Source organism: Melanotaenia boesemani, chromosome 7, assembly GCF_017639745.1.
Source record: "Melanotaenia boesemani isolate fMelBoe1 chromosome 7, fMelBoe1.pri, whole genome shotgun sequence".
Classification (NCBI taxonomy): domain Eukaryota; kingdom Metazoa; phylum Chordata; class Actinopteri; order Atheriniformes; family Melanotaeniidae; genus Melanotaenia; species Melanotaenia boesemani.
The window spans coordinates 34,982,153-35,003,272 of NC_055688.1; the positions used below are offsets into that span (position 1 = coordinate 34,982,153).

General features: G+C 39.7%; 1 protein-coding gene and 1 long non-coding RNA gene across 2 annotated transcripts in view; both read right to left on the minus strand.

Moving 5' to 3' along the window:
* Window positions 1-191: 191 nt before the first annotated feature.
* Window positions 192-2,794, minus strand: LOC121643219. The gene is made up of 3 exons (XR_006011062.1): window positions 2,758-2,794; window positions 699-1,133; window positions 192-222 (listed from the first exon to the last, which is right to left on the minus strand). It is a non-coding gene; the product is annotated as an uncharacterized LOC121643219 (long non-coding RNA).
* A 693-nt stretch (window positions 2,795-3,487) lies between these two features.
* The window catches only part of zgc:66433 (uncharacterized protein LOC321250 homolog), a 53,464-nt gene continuing 35,831 nt past the window's right edge, over window positions 3,488-21,120 (minus strand). The window contains exons 5-16 of the mRNA XM_041990201.1: window positions 18,311-18,451; window positions 18,167-18,226; window positions 13,139-13,294; window positions 12,377-12,482; window positions 10,673-10,955; window positions 10,081-10,570; window positions 8,642-9,911; window positions 8,461-8,564; window positions 6,322-6,454; window positions 6,109-6,227; window positions 5,941-6,025; window positions 3,488-5,138 (exon numbers count right to left, since the gene is read on the minus strand). Coding sequence (XP_041846135.1) covers window positions 4,654-5,138; window positions 5,941-6,025; window positions 6,109-6,227; window positions 6,322-6,454; window positions 8,461-8,564; window positions 8,642-9,911; window positions 10,081-10,570; window positions 10,673-10,955; window positions 12,377-12,482; window positions 13,139-13,294; window positions 18,167-18,226; window positions 18,311-18,451 — 3,432 coding nt within the window. The 3' untranslated portion in view covers window positions 3,488-4,653. The remainder of the gene's footprint in view (window positions 5,139-5,940; window positions 6,026-6,108; window positions 6,228-6,321; window positions 6,455-8,460; window positions 8,565-8,641; window positions 9,912-10,080; window positions 10,571-10,672; window positions 10,956-12,376; window positions 12,483-13,138; window positions 13,295-18,166; window positions 18,227-18,310; window positions 18,452-21,120) is intronic.

Below are 21,120 nucleotides of genomic sequence, written 5' to 3' on the forward strand. Positions count from 1 at the left end.
CTGATAAGGAACTGTGCTACAGTAGAAGGTAAAAAGTAAACCTGAGCAGATTTCCAGGTGTTTAATAGAGATGTTATGCAGGTAAATATCTCAAGAAGCCATCGGCCAATGTTGATGATGGACACATCTATCAATGGTCAGAGTCAGGAGGATCCAGGGATAGCCCCACATTCACCTTAGAAACACCATGAGGATCCAGAAAGAAGTGAAGCCCAAGATAGTCTATGATAGGAAGAGAGAATCCTTCACTATAAACCTCCTTCATCTCCATGGAAACCAGCAGGACCTTCATGGTTCATGTCAAACAAAGACAGAGTCACAGGGGAACACATTAGCAGCGTTTTTAGAGCTGGAATCAAACTTTTCACCACAAAACAGCGAAATTAAGACATGATTTCTGGTTCTGGCTGCTAGCTCCACGGATTGTAATCAAATAAAATTCAAATAATTTTATCTGTTCCCAAGTTAAAAAATTTAGACACAGCCTTAAAAACAATAAAAGCAACAATAAAAAATAAATGCCTGAATAAAACAAATTAAATTAAAAACATAAGTCAATAGTCATAAAATCAATTCACACAGTGCACAAGTTAAAACACCAGAACAATTTATCAAGTATAAAGTGCTGCTCAAAGTGCTTTATTTATTTTAGCTTGTTAGCACTGATCAGCTGAACAGGAGCAAAAGTTGACTTTCACCTCTGTGTTGTGACTTCTGGGCAGCGAAGCCTAGGTCTGGAGGAGAGCCAGTCAAACATGAAGCAGAATATGGGATGTCGGTTTCCCTGTCTGCTGGTTGCATGAGGGGGTCAGAGACCTGAGAGGCTGCTCAGTGTTTTTCTACAGACTTTCACCACTTTCAGCAGGTGGTTCCTGTTCTGCAGGGTGATACAGTGGAACCAGCAAATGAAAGAAAAGGTTACTACATCTTCAGTAAATGCATAACAGAATGTTGTGAGAATGTCCTTGTTACCCCCCAATGATTTCAGCTTTCCGAGCTGGTACTGTCTCTGGTGGCACTTCTTTAAGACTTCCTCTGTGTTGGAGGAAAACCTCATCAAGTTGTCTAAGTTGTTCCCAGGTATTTATACTCCTCCACAATCTCCACTGGCCCCCCGGGTATGATGCTGGATGCTGATGAGATGGAAGAAAACATCAATATAATGTACTATCATCAGCAGAGTCTCTGCTTTCATGTGACACCTTGTTTGTGTGGTTTGCTCGAGGTGGAGAAATTAGCAGAAGCTCTAAAGTGGACAATGCTCATTCATTCATTCTCTGTTCATTCTTAGTCCATTATGGTAAGCTGGAGCCTATCCCAGCATTAACAGGTGAGAGGCAGGGTACACCCTGGACAGGACACCAGTGCATCGCAGGGCCGACACAAATAGGGACAAACAACCATTCACACCCACAACTAGGGAGAATTTAGAGTCATCAGTTAACCTAACATGCATGTCTTTGGACGGTGGGAGGAAGCCGGAGAGCCCGGAGAGAACACACACATACACGCATTGCACCCTACTTTGGTGCCCCCCAACGTCGGCAAATCCAGCATCTGTCTTGCATCCAGTCTCTTCTCTCTAACCAGTAAAACTCCACACAGAAAGGCCATCGCCTTCAAGGTTCGAACCCCCCCCACAGTCGAGATTTAAACCAGAGACCTTCTTGCTGTGAGGCCGCAATGCTAACCACCACACCACCATGCAGACAATGCTGTTATCATTTTTTCCACATAGTTTGGGTTTGAACTGTGTTTAATTTGGACGCAAGTGCTCGTTAAAGTCTTTTAGATGAGTTTCTCCCGGTTATTTTGCTATGCTACACGTTAGGATTGCTGCTTCCTTTTGTTGGCAAAGATCTTCTGTACTGCAGTCGTCTCATTCTGTGCCTGTACAGGAGGCGAAAGTAATCACCGTAGTAAAAAGTTAACATTTTACTTCACAGTTTTAATTCAATAATGGTTTCATTATAAGACAAAATCTGCAGAAGGAGTGGGTACAAAAGAAAACTAAATGTGTTTCATAACTTTCACAATTCATGAAAAACACGTTTTAAAGCACCCTACTTTGGTACCACCCAACGTTGGCAAATCCAGCATCCGTCTTGCATCCCGTCTCCTCTGAGCTCTCTGTAACCAGTAAAACTCACTCTCATGTCGACTTGTCTTCCCTGCTCTGTCACTTTCTCTCTTTTGTCCTCTCTTCCTCCAATAAGGTCCTCTGGGGTATCTCTGACATCCAGTTGGTAACCTGTGATGTGCTGCTGTAAAGCCGAGTTGTGAAATGCAGTTTCTCAGCCTCAGGATGCTGCGGGGGGTGTAGCGCTAAAGCTACATAATCCAGTTTAAACAGCAAGCAGCAAGCGAGCAAGGCTTGTTTTAAAGGTGCAGTAGTGTGTAAAGACCAAAGGTCAATGACAAAAAACTTTAATAAATCATTAAAAAAAACTGTTGGTATGTAATCATTTTATTAAAATAACTTGCGTTTTTATACTCTTAAAATGAGCCATTTATATCTACCATGGGTCCACATACATGACAGTGGCCATATTTGTGCCACCACTTTTAGTACAGTGTCTCTAAATGGACAAACACCTCTGCATATGAAGTGAGAATCCTCTGAGCTTTAAAGACAAAATAAGTAGCTTGACACCTAGTGTTTCAAATCAGAACTGCAGTCGAAAGAGAAAAACACAGAGAGCGCCCCCCGGGGAGTTTCCCCTTTTCGGTTGATTTAAGCAAATTTCCAGTGCTTACCTGTTGAAACTTTGCCAGCTCAGACTTCTCCACCTTGCAAAACATTCTCCAATATTGATCCTCGTTTTATTCCGTTTTTGGTCGTTTGCTTTTTTTAGCAGGATGTCGAGGCTTTTTAGGTTTTTCTGAAACTATTTCTGGTTCGCTTCTTTTACTAGCGTCCATACCTGCACGGTGCTGCTCTTTTGCCGACCAAACGCTGCCTTGTTGTTGTTAGGCAACCACAGGGAGTCACATATGATTGGTTAAGGAACCAGGAAGTTGGAAAGAGCAACACGGTGCACCCAAATTACTCTGGTGCGGAACTCTTATTTTGAAGAAGAAAAACTTGACAAAGACATTGTTGATGTAGGAAACAGATTGTTTATAGGGAAGCTTTCTTTTATCCCTTGCAGCAAATGAGAACATTTTAAATTATTTTTAAGGAAAAAATCCCAATATTCAGCCTTTAAAAGTGAAGTACGGGCTGTGTTTGATAGGTGCTAGAGCATGGTTTAAAATAAAGGCTTTAAATGACCATAGAAAAAGACCTGTAGCACAGTCATCGCTGCACCTGAGGCCACTGGATCCATTCACAAATGAAGACATGTTTATGTCAGGAGAGTTTTGGCCACTTACAGCCACCGTCCACTCACAACTTTCATTTTAAATCATTCTCCCTCAGCAAGTCAGTAATTCTTACCCACTGTAACTTTAAATGTTGAAGTGGCATAAAAAAAAGACAAAACAGTGATTTCATTCATTCTTTACTTACATTTTATGTACAATAAAAATTCTCAAAAGTCAATAGAAAATAAAACCAAAAGTGTAACACATATATTGTAAGACAGACTTAAATGTTAACAAACGGTATGCAATGCTCTCCTTAAACTCATCCTTGGCATCTCGCAGAAAACCAAACTCAAAGTGACCAAGTAGCTTTATGATTTATATTTCATTTTTTGAAGTTTTTAATGGTTAAAAACATTATGATGAGCTGCAAAAAAACCCAAAAAACAAACAAAAACAAAAAACAAGAACAGAAATCCATGTAGTTCTCACCAACTCTTCAGCTCACTTTTAGGATTTTTTTGCAGGATGCCAAGCAGACAACCTGCCGTTTTCTATTCCGAGTAACAAAAGAGAACTTAAAAATATCAAGAGAAAAATTTAAAATATAATTTACACCGACAGCTTCAAACACACTCGGCACCCGCTAACGCGACAAACACAGATCATGATTCGCGTTAAGATGAAATCTGCTTGTCTGAAGCTCCTAATGCACAAAACAGGGTGAAGAAAAGTGGATCACAGGTTAAATCAGTTTCAGCAAATTTATCTTCAGCAAACATCGCTGCCTTAAAATACAAACACACACAAGACGGGAAAACACAAAGACAGACATCATGTTCATTCAGTCTTAAGACAAAACAAATAGACTTTTTACTACAATATGTATTCTGTCTCTATCATTGATTCTACTTTTGTAAATACACTATTTTCTCTGTAAAATAACACGTCCCTCGTCCTTTTCCTGAATTGTTTAGTGATGTCCTGTCGACTCAACCAAGTTACATGAAGGTAAATATTCACGGCAGTGTGGCTACACGTCATTTATTTTATTCAGGCACCGTATCATGAACTACAATTGTTGAGAAAATATGGATCATTTTCAAGTAAGACACATTAACGTCTGTGTTCCTACAGAAAACACGGCCTATATCACGAGGAAATGAAGAGAGGAGTTAGGCCTGCCTTCAGCTGTAGATTGACCATTTAGTACCAATCTGAAGCTGAAGATTAAAACAAACTTGTGTGCAAATAATTTGTGGTGCATCCTGCCCCCTTCACACCCGACCCACTCGGGTTGGGTTTGAGCCAACTCTGGCCCGTGTACCAGACTTTGAACCTGGCTTTTCACTGGACTATCTGTGGCATTTCGCTCCAGGCTTTGGCCTTCTTCTTAGCCAGTGCCATCCAGGGTGGCTCGTCTTGGGGCAGAGCTGAGGGAGGCAGGCCTCGCTGGGAGGACATGGCCTGTCCGGGGAGCCCCGGGGCTCTGGGACCAGGTTTTTCCAGGACGGTTCTTGATGAAAATGGAGGGGAGGTGACTGTGGGCGTTTTGGGCGAGGTGGCAGTTTTGGACAGATATGATGGCGTTGTACAAGGTGGAGACTTTGACGGAACGGGGACTGGAGCTGGGGGCGACAGGGACCTCTGGGGTGAGTCGGGCTGTGGTGGAGGTTTTGCTGTGGCTGAGGGCCTCTGTGGTTTTGGAGCAACAGGGCAAGGGAGCGGCTGGGATTTTAAAGGCTGAGGTGGCACCGGAGTTGGAGGAGAAAGAGTCTTCTTGGTCTCCTTTTCTACAGACACCGTTGGCTTACTGACCTCCGACTGGCCAACTGGAGGAAAAATACACATACAAAACACAAAATTAACAAAATGAGGACATATATGTTCCTGATGTGTGTGTGACTGCGTGGATAAAGATGGCTTATGGATGACTTAACAATTACATAAACACTCACTGAGCATGGATTAAAGATAAAATGAGAAGAAACAGAGATTTTAAATCACCTTTCAATTAATATTTAAAATCTAACATGCAGATTTCTGAGTGTGATCATGAGAAACTTCAGCCAGAACAAAGCTCACATGCTGCTTCAAACCGGTTCCAATTCAGTTTCATGTCAGAGTTGCAGGAGCACAGAAGAACCAGATGAGGGCAGTATTACATAAGCGGAAAAACTTTTTACATAAAACCTTTTATAGAGAAGATCACACTGATGATGATCAGCTAGTCAACTGTATTGATCAGCAGCACCAGGCTGATACTTACTCTTTAATTCCCATGAAAGCAATGAGGGTATATTTGGTTTCTGCATCTGAGGTTTGATACTACATTTTAATAATAAAAATACTACTACTAATAATAATACTACTATTGCTACTACTAATACTACTAAAAATAAAATAATTTTGGAAAATAAATAAATTTTATTTAAAGCATCTTTAAAGAAATACAAGGTCATTTTACAAAATAAAATAAAAAATAAAATTTAAGGCCCTGACACATGAAACTCTAAACTAAAGAGGCTATACTTTCTTTTTTCACATGACTTGTTTACAAGCAGGATCCCTGCAGCTTTTATGGGGACACGTTTAAATGACTGTGTGTGTGTGTGTCTACGTGTGTGTGCTGACCTTTGCTGGCGGACTCAGCTGTTTTGTTGCTGCTTGCAGCTGAGCTGACATAAGTCGGCAGCGAAGACTTCCTCTCTTGCTCCTCCTGATGATGAAGAGCACGAGTGTTTAAGGGGTGCACATAAAGGCCGGCTAGAACGCAGCTGCAGCCACACAACCATGCATTACCTTTATGGCAGTAATCTCATCCAGAGAGTTTTCTTTGTAGACTTTCTGTTTCTGTTTAGCCACAGAAATCCAGCTTGGAGGATCTGCTCCACCAGAAACACCCCAACCCGGAGCTGGGTCTGAATCCACAACACAGCAGACACACCGAGTCAGGACGGTTCATTCAGCGCAGCCGAGTGGGTTAACAGGAAGTGTGTGACGGAGAATACACACCTGAGATACGCCTCGGTTTCCCTCCAGCGTCTACGTGTCCCTCAGGTTTTTTAGGGAGGGCAGGCTTGTTGCTGATTGGCTGTGGTGAGTCAGCTTTACAGCCGGTTGGCTGAGATGGTGACTCTGATGGAGGCTGAAGGACAAAATAATGCAGACAGAAAAAAATGACTTAACCTTCTTAAATCTCATCTTAACAACCAAAAAGTGGAAAAAAAAAACTTCAGAAAACTAAAGAAAAAAAAAGAGCTACAAAAAATGGATGCATAAATAGAACAGGAGACGCTGACCGACAACATCCCCTCACCAGCAGTCAACAACACAACATCATAAACAGTCCAGTTACAAAAATTAAACCAATGCTAATAAAAACTAGTAAAATCTAACTTGCAGGCCTGGATAAACATCCAACCATGGGCTTCATTTACCAAAATCTTCATACAAATCTTTTTAAATTTGTTCTGAAGTTGTATTAAAAAAGTTTTTAATGAGAACCTTCAGATATATGAACATCTTCACCAACCAAAACATTGTTCGTCTCTGTCCTCTTAGACTGGTGAATCTCTTTGTAGGTAAAAGGACGGATCAGCTGGTCCAAATTTATAGCTAAACCCCCAAAGTGTCCATATAAGGTCATGACATCAGGTGAGACAGAGACAGAAAAATAACAAAGATAAAGCCAAAATTATGAATGGAAACCAGATCCAGGATCCAGACCAGAATCCAGACCAGATTCCAGACCAGAGTCCAGACCAGAGTCCAAACCAGAATCCAGACCAGAGTCCAGACCAGAGTCCAGACCTGAGTCCAGACCTGAGTCCAGACCAGCGTCCAGGCCAGCGTCCAGACTAAACATGGAGAAGCAGCATTTAGCTGTTATGCTGCAAACTAGTGACACAAACTGCCAGTGGAGATTAAACTTTCCCCAAACGTAGACATTTTTAAATGTTTTATGTACAGCAACTGTCTTGTACATGAAATGTGCTATACAAATAGATTTGCTTTGCCTAAAGATGGCAGTGGTACGTTTATTTCCATCTCTTTACTTACGGAACCTTCTACAGTTTGTAAAGCAAATTACTTCCTGCTGAGTCCAAACACATCCAGCATCCTTTTAAGATGCAGAGATGATGAAATGAGTGACGAAATAAAACTTGTAGGCGAGTCTGAAGCTTTGTTAGTGCCGATATTATCCAGCAGGTGTGGACATAACCTCCACCTCCTAATAAAATTAATTATTATAATAAAAAGACAAGAGTTGTAGTAATTTAGTGATTAAAGACCAGATCCAGCAGGTGGATCTGGGAGTCACAGGTGACTTGGACATTTATGGGGTGATATTCTTGTGGTTGAGGGAACTCAGCTACGCTTCTCCTCTTCTATTGCCCTCTTAGATTTATATTTTACATGTTTTATACAGTATGTTTTATGTTTTTGTTTTATTTTTTAAGGCTGTTGTAATGGAATTTGGACGGCTGCTGTCTCAGCTGGGGCGTCCTTAAAAACAGAGATTTTGTAATCTCAATGGGACTTCCCTGAAAAAATAAAGGTTAAATAGAAATGATTAAATAAAAATAAATAAATAAATAAACTGATCTGGTGTGCGTTCAGTCTATCGCATCAATAGTTTTTGGAAGACCAGAAGTAAAATTAAATCCTGTGTTAACTGCAACTTGTTCTTGAATGAATTAAATGAATAAAAAAATGGATCATTTCTCCTCTGAGGGGAATTATAATGTTAACGATCTGCAATATATTGGTATTTATTTTAAAATTATAAAAAATTTAGTAAATTACCAAAAGTTATCAAAAGTCTGGTTGTAATTTTTAAGCCACTAAAATAAACTGAACAGAAAACAAAAACTGACTTTGTTCAAACATGTCAGGACTGAAATGTTTGTAAAAGTATTCAAGTATTACAGGATTTGTTTTTAGCTCAGAGCAAATCCAAGATACGAAGATTTTCATGAATGTTCGCAAAAGTTTGCAAGTAGGACTAAAGAAGAAATTTCTTCTTGAGGACAGCGGGTGAAAGAGGCCCAGTGATGCTTTTAAAACGGATTAAATTAACTGTAACCATAACAGAGTCTTAGACTAGAAAAGCAGCAACAACTAAATTCCCTCCACATTCTGGTTCATCACCTCAGGATTTTCCTCCTCCGAGCTGAAGCGGAGCAGAGTCGACGTCTTCCTCAGCCGGACTCCAAATGGACTGTCGGGGTTTCCCTCTGCAACCACAGACCTCTCTGCAGGTGGAAAAACATGTTAGATCATCTGTGCTGAACTCCGGTCTTCATTACACCTCCATGTCCAGCATCCTCACCTGCTGTGCTTGCAGCAGCTGAAACTTGAGCTTTGATCCCAGCATTCCTCACACTCCCTGGACTCAACACGTCTTCGGCCTTGGCTGGACCCACAGACTCTGCCTTCCTAACCCCATCAGCTGCAGCCCCCACCTCATCAGCAGTGGGCTTTGTGATGCCAGAAGACAAAGAGACATGAGTCGGTGGGGAAGAAGGAGGGCTCAAGCTTTGCGACCTCTGCCACGCGGGGGCGATGGTGAAGCGGATTTTACTCTGATCCGTCGGCTGGGTGGCTGCTCCCCCCACAGCTGCAGAAGGTGGATCTTCTGGTTTCTGGTTGGACTGTTTTTCTTCTTCGTCTTCCACGGTGCCAGCGGCCTCTTGTTTTGGTGCTGCGTTTGGTTCTATGGAATCTGAACCAGGAGAAGGCAACTCAGTGGTGCTCTCACTGGGATCTGCAGCAGCTGGAGACAGCTGGAATAAAGATGCAGCTTTCTCTGAGCTGGGAGAGACTAGACTTATCTGTAAGGTGGAAGTCCTGCTGGGAGGGCTGACCACACCATCGTCTAAATGAGTCCTATGATGCGACCCAGGAAGAGACAAAGGAGGAGGCTTGGATGAAGCAGCGACTGCAGGTTCACTCGGATCTTTTTGCAGCTCTTTCGTGTCTAAAAAGGTGACTTTTTCATCGCTTTCCTGGTCCTGGTCCTGTTCCTGTTCCGTCTGCTCTGCATCATGGTCTTCTTTTACGTCTTCTTCTGACTTTTGCTCGATGAGGTCGACCTCTTCGCCCTCCTTTTCACCATCCTCCTCCTCATGTCTGAAGTTTTCTTCTTCTTCCTGCAGACTGGTGATTACCTCATTACCATTTCCTGTTGAGTTGTTATCTTCTGTGTGTTTTATGTAGACAAAAGCATCTTGAAACACTTCATCTTCATCGGCCTCCTGCCAGGAAGCACTCTGAACTTCCTCATCTTGGGAGTCAGGAATCATCTCCTCTTCTTCCTCTACTTCCCTCTCTTCATGTACTTCAACTGCCATCTCTCCATCATCATCATCATCATCATCATCATCATCATCATCATCATCATCAGCAGCAGCAGCAGCCTCCTCCCCCCTCTCCCACCCCTCCTTCTCCACCTCTGGTTCCTTCTCCAGCTCTATTGGCTCCTCCTCTTCCTCTCGCTCACTTTCCTCTTCCTCGCCTTCCTCCGCTTGCTGACTGATACTCTGTCTTGTAAGCATGTTTTGAGGTTGGTCTTCCTCCTCCTGCTCTCCTTCCTCTTCATCCTGGAAGAGTATAAATGTGATATTTTTATTAAAAAAAATTCAGACTTGAACTTTAATTGGAGATTATTGTACATGAATATACACAGAATATATGTACACAGAGAATTCAAAGTTATTCGGAGTTGTGAGCAGTGATGTTATTATTGAAAGATACTGAAGACATGCATACACTGTGTTGAGTGAATCGCTCCACGATTAGCACCTCCTCCTCATCCTCCACCTCTTCCGCTCTGCCTTTCACCTCCTCTCCCACAGCAGTCACTTCTTCTTCTTCTTGCAAGGAAGGACTTTTAACCTCCTTCTCTTCTTCTGCAGTTTGATCTAACAGGATGGAGTCTGAAGGTACCGGCTGATAACCAACAGGCTCTTCCACCTCATCTTCGTCTCCCACCAACTCCACTCCTCTCTCCTCCTCCTTGTCCATCTCCAGGGTAACGCCTTCAGGTTCCACATCCACAGGGCAAGATGTGAGAGGAGTCTTTAAGGAGTTCAGTACCTCCTCTAAGAGGGAACTCTCCTCATCACTGATGTCCTGGACCAAGTCGTCTTCTTCTGAAGCAGAGTCTCTTTCAGCTATCAGGTTATCCTCCGCTCCATAGGAAGCACCTGGAGGGTCCATCAGATACTCTCTAGGACCAGCAGGGGGCTCTGGTGTTGCCCTACAAGTAAAATGTAAAAGGTCACATTAGTAAAAAAAAAGAAAATGAGAACAAACCAGAGAGTTAGGAGGAGAAAACCAGGAGGAAAGGACATGTAAACACCTGAGACTGTCCAGCGAGGATGATCTTGAGCTGAGCTTGGAGGAGGACGGAGGTTGATCATCGGAGGCTTCCTCCTCTGAGAGACCCGGCATGGGAGGACAGGAAGTGTCCGGGTCGTGAGAAACATCCTGTTCTGCTTCAGACTCGTCCTCTCCCTCCTCCCCCTTCTCCTTATCTGTCAACAGGGATACTGTAGGATCCCGAGGTTGTCCATTCTCCTCATCCTTGTCATCTTCCTCTTCTTCCCTTTCCACTTTTGGTTTCAGCTCATCGTCAGCTGCATCTGAATCACACAAAGACGGTTCATGAATAAAACCAGATTAAAACATAGGCAGCAGGACTATGGCAGTCTATGCCTGCCAAGGCTGTTCTTCTTTTTTTTTAATAAAACAAACAAAAAAAAACAAAAACAAAACAAAAAAAATAGGTTTACATTTTTAATTTATGTCCACATAAAAAAAAGGAATTGTGGAAAAAAAAGGTCTACATAAAGCTCACCGAATAAATGATCACTAGCTAAAATTTGAGTAAAATTAAACAAAGTTCAGATAATAATGATCTGATTTCTAGACTGATGTATCTGGCACGAATGGAGACACCTTAGGGCTGCGATAGACTTGCTGTTAGCGACGCGTCAGCATCATGGCTGCCACGCATTCCTACCGTTTGTTAGGCGGGAAGTAACGCGTTGCGTGTGCGAGTTGCCATATTGAATTGAATGACAAAGGCACTCATGCGAACAAGAGCATGAAGACAAGGTCAGACATAAACACGGTGGCGAATAGTTTTGAAAAACGCCTCTTGGACCTTTGGACTACCTGCATCAGCATGATTTTTCCTCCCTGTTGGGAGTGGGAGTGTTTTAGGGGAAAAAGTAAATAAATGAACATATAGTGGCCTACATTAGGGTAGTAATCAGTATTAAGGACAGTTTAACCTACAAAATTATAACAGGTCTGAGAGATGCTTGCAGAGTTGTTCAAAACCTTTACCTGTACCTCCACTGCACTTTCTAATCATCAAAATTACTTGATTAAAGGGGCCACTTTATTTTTATTTAACATATATCAACATTTCTATTAATACTAAAATCGATTTTACATTTTACATTTTTTATTAATATATTAATCAATCAAATAGCTAAATACTGTATAAATGAAGAATAGGAATAATTTTAACACACGGGGAAAAAAGATAATACTTTTTAACATTTTCTTCATCAGTGGTTACAAATACTGATATCTGATTTAAAACTAAACTGATAAGTATCAGTAGCATTATTCCAATAATAATGATATCTTTATATGTAGCACAACCTCTTCAGTTTTAAATAATTAATAAAATGAATTAATCTAATCTATGCTTGAGCATCTAATTGTTGAATTTTAAATTTAAATTATTTAAATTTAAAAGTAAAATTTTTATTGTATTCAGGCATTCAGAGACTTCCATATTTGAACGAAAGTTAAACAAAAGATGTAACCGGAAACAACCACCAATATTTAATTTTAAAACAGCAAAAATAATTTTATTTAAAAAAAGTAATAAAGTTTCTTTGCAGCTTTACAAACTTGCACCGTTTGTGTTCTACAAAGGGAAAAAAGAATGTGATATTTAAATTTCATAATGGCTTTCAGAGACTTCCATACATGAAGACTCAACCGAAAGACTGGACCAAGTTTAAAGGTAAAGATGGATTCTGACCTTCTGCCATCTGTTGTTCTTGTTCTTTTATGTCTTCTGCTTCTGCTCCTGGTACGGAGATGTTCTCTTCCACACTAGAGTCTCTCTCCACTTTCCCTTCGAGCTGCTGCACAAACATCAGATTTTAGTTATGACATCGGTATCATCAGATGCCACTCAGGTGGTCCTTGAGCCTCTGTTATGATGTCTAAAAGTCCTCTTACAAAAAAATGCAGACTAACAATGAATTTACACCAGGATAGAACAGAGGACTTGGTTCAACTGGGTGGGAAATTGTGAAAAATTTGCACCTTGCTTTGCTTTGGTTTGCTTACACACTGCCACACACTTGACTTACGCAGACCAAACCAGCTGAACAACATCATGCAGTTACAGCAAGCGCTCGCTAGGGGGAGCTATTACCCGATACAACCACTGACCAAGTAGAAAGAAGAAGGAAATCCAGCTCATTGATTGACCTGGACCTAAAACTGCTCATTAACTGCAAATAAACCATGGAGCAACAATAAATTTATTCAGTCTGTCAGTTCTAATTCTAAACAAAGTTTAGAAATCGTGCAGGATTATAGCCTTTTTGAAAGAGAAGCTGATTGTTCCCCTTCTACAGATCTTTTAGAGTCTCAGCATTACTTGCTGAGTCCAGGTTTATGGAAACTATAGAAAATACATCCAAAACAATCAAAATAACACTAGAGCTGCTATTATCTATAATAATATTAATTCCTGGGAGATGCAATAAATATACGTTTGTGTGTGTGTTACCCTGGCAGGCTTCCTTTTGTTGCAGGCTTTGTGTCTCAGGCCCAGCTTGTGTTTGGCAGCAGAGTTATCCAGACAGCCGAAGGGACTGGCGGGCTGACTGAAGTCCCCGGGAACCACCAGGGGGCTCACTGCTCTGCTGGAGGCTCCACAGGACAGCTGGGAAAGGAAAGAGACAAAAGACACATAGCTTATTAAAAAGAAGGAACACTTAGGTCAGCATTTGGGAGTAGGTAAATGAACTCCCTGCTACTTCTGGACAACCAACAACTAATCTGGAGAGACCTCTGGGGAAGCCCCCACTGCCAAAAAACTGAGATTTGTCCACCCGTGTCCAGGGGAAATTGTATCCACATGCTGCTGTATAAACAGTTGGTCACCATGCAGACCAGAAGAAGTAAAAAAAATTGCTCTGAAGTGTTAGTGTCTGTCAATAAAGGATAAACAAAGCTGGAATAATAAAGACAGCAAATAATGAAACCAGAGGAAATGCATCACAAGCATTTGAGAAGGAGTCCAGCTGTACAAATATAAGCTGTCCTTATCAGCAGGACCAACTCTTATCCTGTCCTCCCTGCAGACGTAGCCTTCACTCGCCTCACAGTTTCATCTTGTTTCACCAGAAAGCCTCAAAGAAACTCTTCCTCCTCTGATCTGTTCAGAAAAACTCTAAGAGTCAGACACCGGAACAGAAATGGCATCTTCGTTGTGTTTAGAAACTATTTCTATGTTTAACGGTTACAATGGGGTTGGATTTAGGCTGCGGTCAGAACCAGAGACCTGTGAGCTGTAGCGAAGGCTCGAGCCGGTCTGCAGAGTGTACATCAATATAAAGTCCTCACGGAAACACGACGGAGTGTTGGACAGGCGTGCCGAGTCAGACTCTGAACGCTATAACTACATGCAGACATGTTGACTGCCAAAGAAACCATTGGAATGCATCCTGAACACACACACACACTCATGCTCATACAGTAGGTCAGTGCAATAACACGTAAAGTTCTGCAGCTGCAGAAAAGAGAAAGAAGGTCAGAGAAAAAGAAGATAAACTGTGGAGGAGGTCAAGCTGCAGACTTCCATTTAGGGTTAAAGAGTCGCTTGAGTTCAAACACGGCTGAGATGATTACAGCAGAAATGGTTCGTGTAAACATATATTACTCTGGTGAAATGACATCACTTTAATTATAATATATTTTTACTTTCCATTATCATGCATGTTTAGGATGGGGGAATAACTGGTAACACAAGGTATGAGCTGACTTGTATTACAAGTTATTATACATATGGGACAAATGTGGATTTTTTATTTATTGATTGATTGATTTTTTTTTTCTGAACTAATTACGTGCCTTATGATGTCTTTGTTGTGAATTAGTGTTAAACAAATGAAGCTGAATTGAATTAAATATATATATATATATATATATATATATATATATACACTGAAAGGAGAGCAAGAGTTTAACCCTTTGATGCATAGTGTCCACTACAGAGGACACATATTTAAAGGCTGTTTTTAAATGTATGCATGGGTGAGGATCGTACATTAACAACTTCATTGGACATTAGCGAGTCACCAGTACTCTCCCATGTGTAAAGAATAACTACATTTGATATAGTATATATACATACATTGTAATAAATATTTTCATAGATCAAATAGAAAAATCAGTACAATGAGTAAAAGTTAAAATACGATTAAAATACAGAAAAACATCAATGTGCATGTCTGTAGAATTAAAATATTTTATTTGAAAGAAAAAGTTGTACTGTTTCATAATAATTCATCCACCAGAGGGTTAAAAGGAGCCTGTTTTTTAAACCCTGACCAATGTTAAATAAAAATTCAGCTTCATGTAAATATGAATCCTTCATTCGTCAAACTATAAAATTGCTGGATGGATGTAAATTATGGGAGATAATTTAAGTCTGAGATTATAATTATTATAATAATTATAATTTATTTTCAATAATTTTGCAATTTTGTTATGAGAAAAGTGCAAAAAATACTTGCTATTAAAAAGAAGAGCAGTTTGAAGACTGATTAGGACAACACACTCCCTCTTAAGTTCACTTTCTAGCATCACACACGAAGCACATGACAACTATTTACTGTGCCACAGATATGCATTTGTCCTGTGAAATGACTGGATAACCTGGAACAATGGGAGTTATTTAAATCATCAGAAGAAAATCTAATTTAAAACACCTCAGAACACTGAACTCCTTTTATATCCAGACAGATTTAATCAAATCAGACAGAACTTTCACTTATGAAAGCAAAAGGTCCAAATCAGTGATTTGGGCTAAAAAGGTGAAGCCTAAGTGATAATTCTCTGCAGATTTGTTACTAAAAAGTGGTCTTTTCTTTTCTTGCATACAGTGATTTCATCCATTTCTAACATTAAATTATTGATCAGAGAAGCTTTAAAGTGATGAAAATCAATGGGTGAGAAAATCAATAGTCTCCACTCCTTTAATCTTGCAGATTTCAGTCTCAGAGTCAATCATTTAAGAGCACATGTCGACAGGTGAGAAGACTTGGAGTGTTTTTACTGGATTTACAGCAAACACGACAGACAGATCGACCCTAAACCTACGTGGAGAAGATCACAACGATGCAACTGTTGCGGCATCTCAGTCACGTTCCTGTGACTGAAATACACTTTAAAAACAATATTTTCATGCTTTTGTGTGCATATTTACAACAGGGCGTTTGTGGCTGTTTCCAGTTGGGAAATCGTTCGGCCAAAACCTTTCTGAAAATGCCAAAACTGCTCTATCATTAAGTGCCCATTTGTCATACTGCTGACTGTGCTTTTAGCCCGTAGAACAGCCAGTGGGACTAAAGGGATGGCTGTGGTTTTCATGACATCTGGCTTTTTATGTCTTGGCTCTCCAATGTCTTCATCCAAAAAGTAGGAATCTGAAACGGCTTTGACCGACTGCACTGCTGGGGAGCGTTAAGTCTCGTGATGGTCTGAGCTGCAGGCGTTCATATAGTCAGTCGGGGGAAGGACAAAGAGAAGATGAAGCAGCAAAGAAACCCATGAGAGAACTGATGGGAAAGACAGCGCTGAGGGGAAAAAGAGGTCAGTTTACATGAAGAAGGGTTTTATTTAGAACCGTGTGGTGGTTTAATGTTTAGACCGGATCATGAGACGTCCACCATCATAGTCACATGTCACGTACACAAAGCTCTACTCACACAGCCCGAGGACTCCTCCCGGTTTTTATTATTCACTTACATGAAGGGTTGTTAAGTTGGTAAGTCTGCTCACAGGATGATGCTCATTTAAGCCTGGATCAGACTTTTTAGCGTAGCTAACTCCATGTTTTATAAACGAGTTGCTGGTTCTGTTAAGTCCAATGCAAGGCCGCCCGGTTTTTAACATTTTCAGCATTTTTTTTAATTGAGCTGGACAGCAAATTAAAAGCGAGAAGCTGATGACAGAATTGCTAAAAACAAAGTATAAAACTTAAAAGTAAAGAAAGGGTAAAGTTGTTATCATATATGATGTTAACCACGATAATAATTAAATGATGCTAATGCTGGTAATTTCATGATTATTTGTCTGACAATCGTAGCAAGAAAATCGATAATCATGACCTCTAGTGTTCACACTAAAGTGGGCATAGATCACACCTTTCCCAACTACAACAGCTCACATGGAAGCTAAAACAACAATACTGATCGATGATTTGCCCGGAAGACAACTGGAAGTTCATCCTCAGTCCTCCTGAATGATTTGATCCAATATAAAAACCTGTCAATAACTTGACGGAGTCATTTGTTGAAATAATCTCTCTTGTATTTTACTGTGAAGCAAAATGCTGCACAACTAATAAAAAATGATGCTATGTGTCAGGAAAAACGTTGTTTTCCTTTTATTCTGTAACCAGAGGGTGTAAAAAAGCACGGAGCCATTGACCAAAATGAAACTCAATAAACCGAATAAAACTACACATCTCCTTGTGTTTGAGCGTTTTTGGTTGTATTTAGTATAACTGCACGTCACTCATATTTACTTGATATGAATTAGAGTTTCAATTTAGCATTTTCAGACAATTTAATGTTAAAATGCAACATATATGACCTCATAGCCAGACCTTTTGTACCGGGGCACTTGCCCCCGGTAAAATGTCACATAGGAGTTTTCCATCCCACAGCAAAATATACGGTGATATAACAGCAACAGGGACAGAAGACAGTTATTGTACACTAATCTGGATGTCCAATAAAGCAATTTCATGAGAATACAAGCTCCACTTAGGTCCAGTTTGTTCTGAATTTTCCATTAACAATAATTATGGATGTTCTCTGAACCCTCCACACCCCTTGACAAAGGTAGGAAATGGTTTAGTCCAGACCTGCACCGGGTGTTTCAACTGCAGCCCATGTAGGGACTGATCAACAGTCAGAGGGAAAGAAGGCAGGAAATGTCACGTTTTCCCCAAGAAATGGTGAATCAGGGTAACAAAAACAAAAAAATAAAAGAGGCTGCTTCCTGATTTCTCTGAGGAGAGGTGAGCAAGACACCTGAGCTAACCAACAGATGGGATTAATTTAGGGACAACTGAGATGACTCACTATCTGAAATTCATCAAAGTTATTATCGTCAATCATTTGAAATGTTGTGGTAAACAGTTACAGCGATTGATCACGACATATTTTGCATCAATAAGATGCATCACGTCATACTTGATGCATTAATATCAAATCATTTGGAATGAAGAAAATGTCAAACTAATAATTTAAAAATGACATTTTTTGTAAAGCTTTTGTTTTGTGCCTTAAAAGGTTAATTCACGTTCACATTCTGTAACCTTAATTTGTTAGTTGGTCTTTACGTTTCAGCAGCAGTAACAAGCGGCTTAGCAAAGGGAAGTAGATGGAACATAACGTTGCTCATTTAATAAAGTCAGCAGGACTTTATAATGAAAAATGTGATGTGAGTGATGGGGGGCCTGTGCCCCAGTAGAGCCCCATGTCTAGCTACGCCCCTGTTAAACCTTCAGATGTCTGTTTACCTGGTCGTCATCGCTGTCTACTCTCTGCAGACTGTTGGAACTGTTCCTCTGAGCCTGATTCTGAGAAATCGAAGAGGAAAAAAGTATTAGCAGAGCCGCTGCTGACAAAAAGCATTCAGGTGGACTTTACAGAACGTGTGTTACCATTACTGTGTGAAGAGTTGTGTATTCCGGAGGGCTGCAGGGTAACCCGTCATCCTCAGACATGGTTCCAGCATCTTCCATCTTCTTCACACACATCAGTGAAGGAGGAGAACCCAGTCTGATGGCCTGCTTCAGCTGGAGCTGCAGAGAAAACACACATTTAGCCAAGCGGGACTTTAAAGTTGGCGTAGGATTTATACTTTCACCCATTTCATCACCACCCTTTCATTGTGTACTTTAAAATACATAATGAGACTTTGTAGTGAGAAGTGAAGGTGTGTATTGTTTGGTGGAGGAGGACCCAGTTGCTCCTGAACTTTGATCTGTTAAGACTTGTAAAAAAGGAAAAATTGATGCAATGTGACAGGTGGTTTTTATCCACACATCAAGGCCAGGACGAGGATTGTCTTTGAATCTCCCTCAAATCAGCTCACAGAGCAACCAAATTTAATCCCTTCAGCCAGAAAACTTCGGAGGAAATCATGAAAGAGTTTAAGCTGTCATCTGGCTCTTTATATTCCAAAATGCTTCAGCTTCAGTCAGCAATGTTAACAAGAACAGATCAATCCAGAAAGCAGGAACCAAATCCGCCTTTTTCCTCCTGTCCGGTCCAAAAACATGTCCGGTCCAAAATATAGATCTGATCTGCTGATGCCACCGAGACTGCTAGGATCATCCAGATCATGTTTACTTTTCATCCTAAGAGTTGAAAGTAAACATTTAGTTTTTATGCTCCTGATATGTGGAACAAACTAGCAGAAAACCTGAAATCTGTAGACCTGATTTCTTTTAAATTAGGTGTGAAAAATATTTTGTTTGCACTGCTTTTCATTATAGAGGGGTTTTTCCTTTTAATTTCTTTCTCAAAAATAAATATATCTGCCTCGTCTTGCCAAATCTGGCAACCCGTTTAAAAAATGGCAGCTTAAAAAAAAGAAAGAAAAGGTAACAAAAGTTTATCTGATTACACATTTCTGCCTACAGTTATCAGTACTTTTAAAATAAATATCCTCAACCAGTATTATGAATAACAAAGAAAGTCTCTTGAGGACAGATGCCTGGCACTGGAGAGGGAAAGTGGTTTGGTATTTCAGCATGCATGTGTGGGTGGCAGGTATCACAGAAACTCAAACAGTTTCTTTATCTCCATTTTGTCCTGTTACAGTCACTCAGGGACTCATTTACTCGGACACAAAGCAAACACTGTGCAATACAGCTTTTGTCGCGCTAAGTTGGATACTAACATACACCAGTTTTTTTGTCCCTTTTAACCTTTATTTATACAGGCAGTCCCATTAAACACAGTCTCATTTTTAAGAGAGACCTGTTTAGCTAACCAGCTCTTAAATATAAATATTTTTTATAAAACTTGTGCAAATGCTACTTCAGTAAGCACACTGTATAGCTGTTGTGTAACTGCAAATTAATGTGACTTGGTTCATTATTTAAGAAATAAATGCTCAGAGATGTGACAACAAACAAATGCTAGCATCATGACTTTCACCACAGTAAACTCACATTCCTCCTTCAGTTTAGAAAACACTTGGTTATCATTCATTGCCTTCTATTTTCTCATATTTCAGTAGGTTGTTCCTTTTTTAAAGTAAAATTATTTAGTTTATTAAATACCTTCACATCTTTGCTCTGCAGGTAAGCTAGCAAAACTGCTAACATGGTATGCTCAATAAGCTAACCTTAAGGGATGTTAAAGTAGTTTTTTTGTTTTTTGGTATTTAAATTAAAAACATAGTTTTTCTGTATGTTTCATTTTATTATTTTCTATTATTTGCTTAATTTAACCAGAAAAATGACTAATTGAGATTAACTGTTGTGTTCAATGACCTTCTGCTAAAAATTATCTTATTTACGAGCATATAATTCACATATATAATGTTTCATTCAGTGATATAAATCATATATGGCTTTTATTATTTTATAATTATTTTCCATTTTTATTCTCTTCTTCTACATTGAAGTATTTATTTTTGTATTTATTTAAATATAAATTTATGTATTTAAATATTTATTTACTCATTCATTTATTCAACTACAATTTTATGATTAGTTATATCCAAAACTGAAAGCAAATTATCATATTTCATATAATCATTTCATCATATCAAATTTTAATACTTCTTCAAGCTCATAACACTGTTCTAGTTAACAACAACAACAACAATAATAATAATAATAATAATAATAATAATAATAATGTGATTACATGTTTATTAATACCATCATTATAGCTACTTTTATTTTTATTATCATCATTATAATATTAATTATTTCAAAGACAGGTATGGTTTTCCAAAAGATCGGGTTTGTGGTGTTTTTTTGACAAATTATACACTGAGTGAAAATGTGTTCCAGCCAATAAGCAGTGTTGTATTCTGCTCTATCCTCAGCCAGCACCTCATTTGATATTGATCTTTGTATAATGTGTTTCTATTTGCCTCCAGGATGACCTCATTCTGCTTATCAGACGGCGGTCCTGCACAGGGTGAGGATTAATCTCAGGAAATCTCCATCAGATCTTTTTCCACAACAAATTCAGTTTATGCTAATGATGTGCCTGCAAATCTGTGCCATTTTCAATGACAACAGTTTGATATTTTCATTGAATAATACATTTCTAAATAATTTCTAAGCCATCTCATCTGCAAACAGGTACAAATGAAATGAATCCTCTGAGATAAATCTGCAGGAGAAAGTTTTCCTTTCTGGTAAACTCCCTCAAGGAGCTTCTCTCTCCATGTCCGTCTGTCCATCTGCGTCTCACGTCTTCCCATTTTAGCCTGTTGTGACAGATA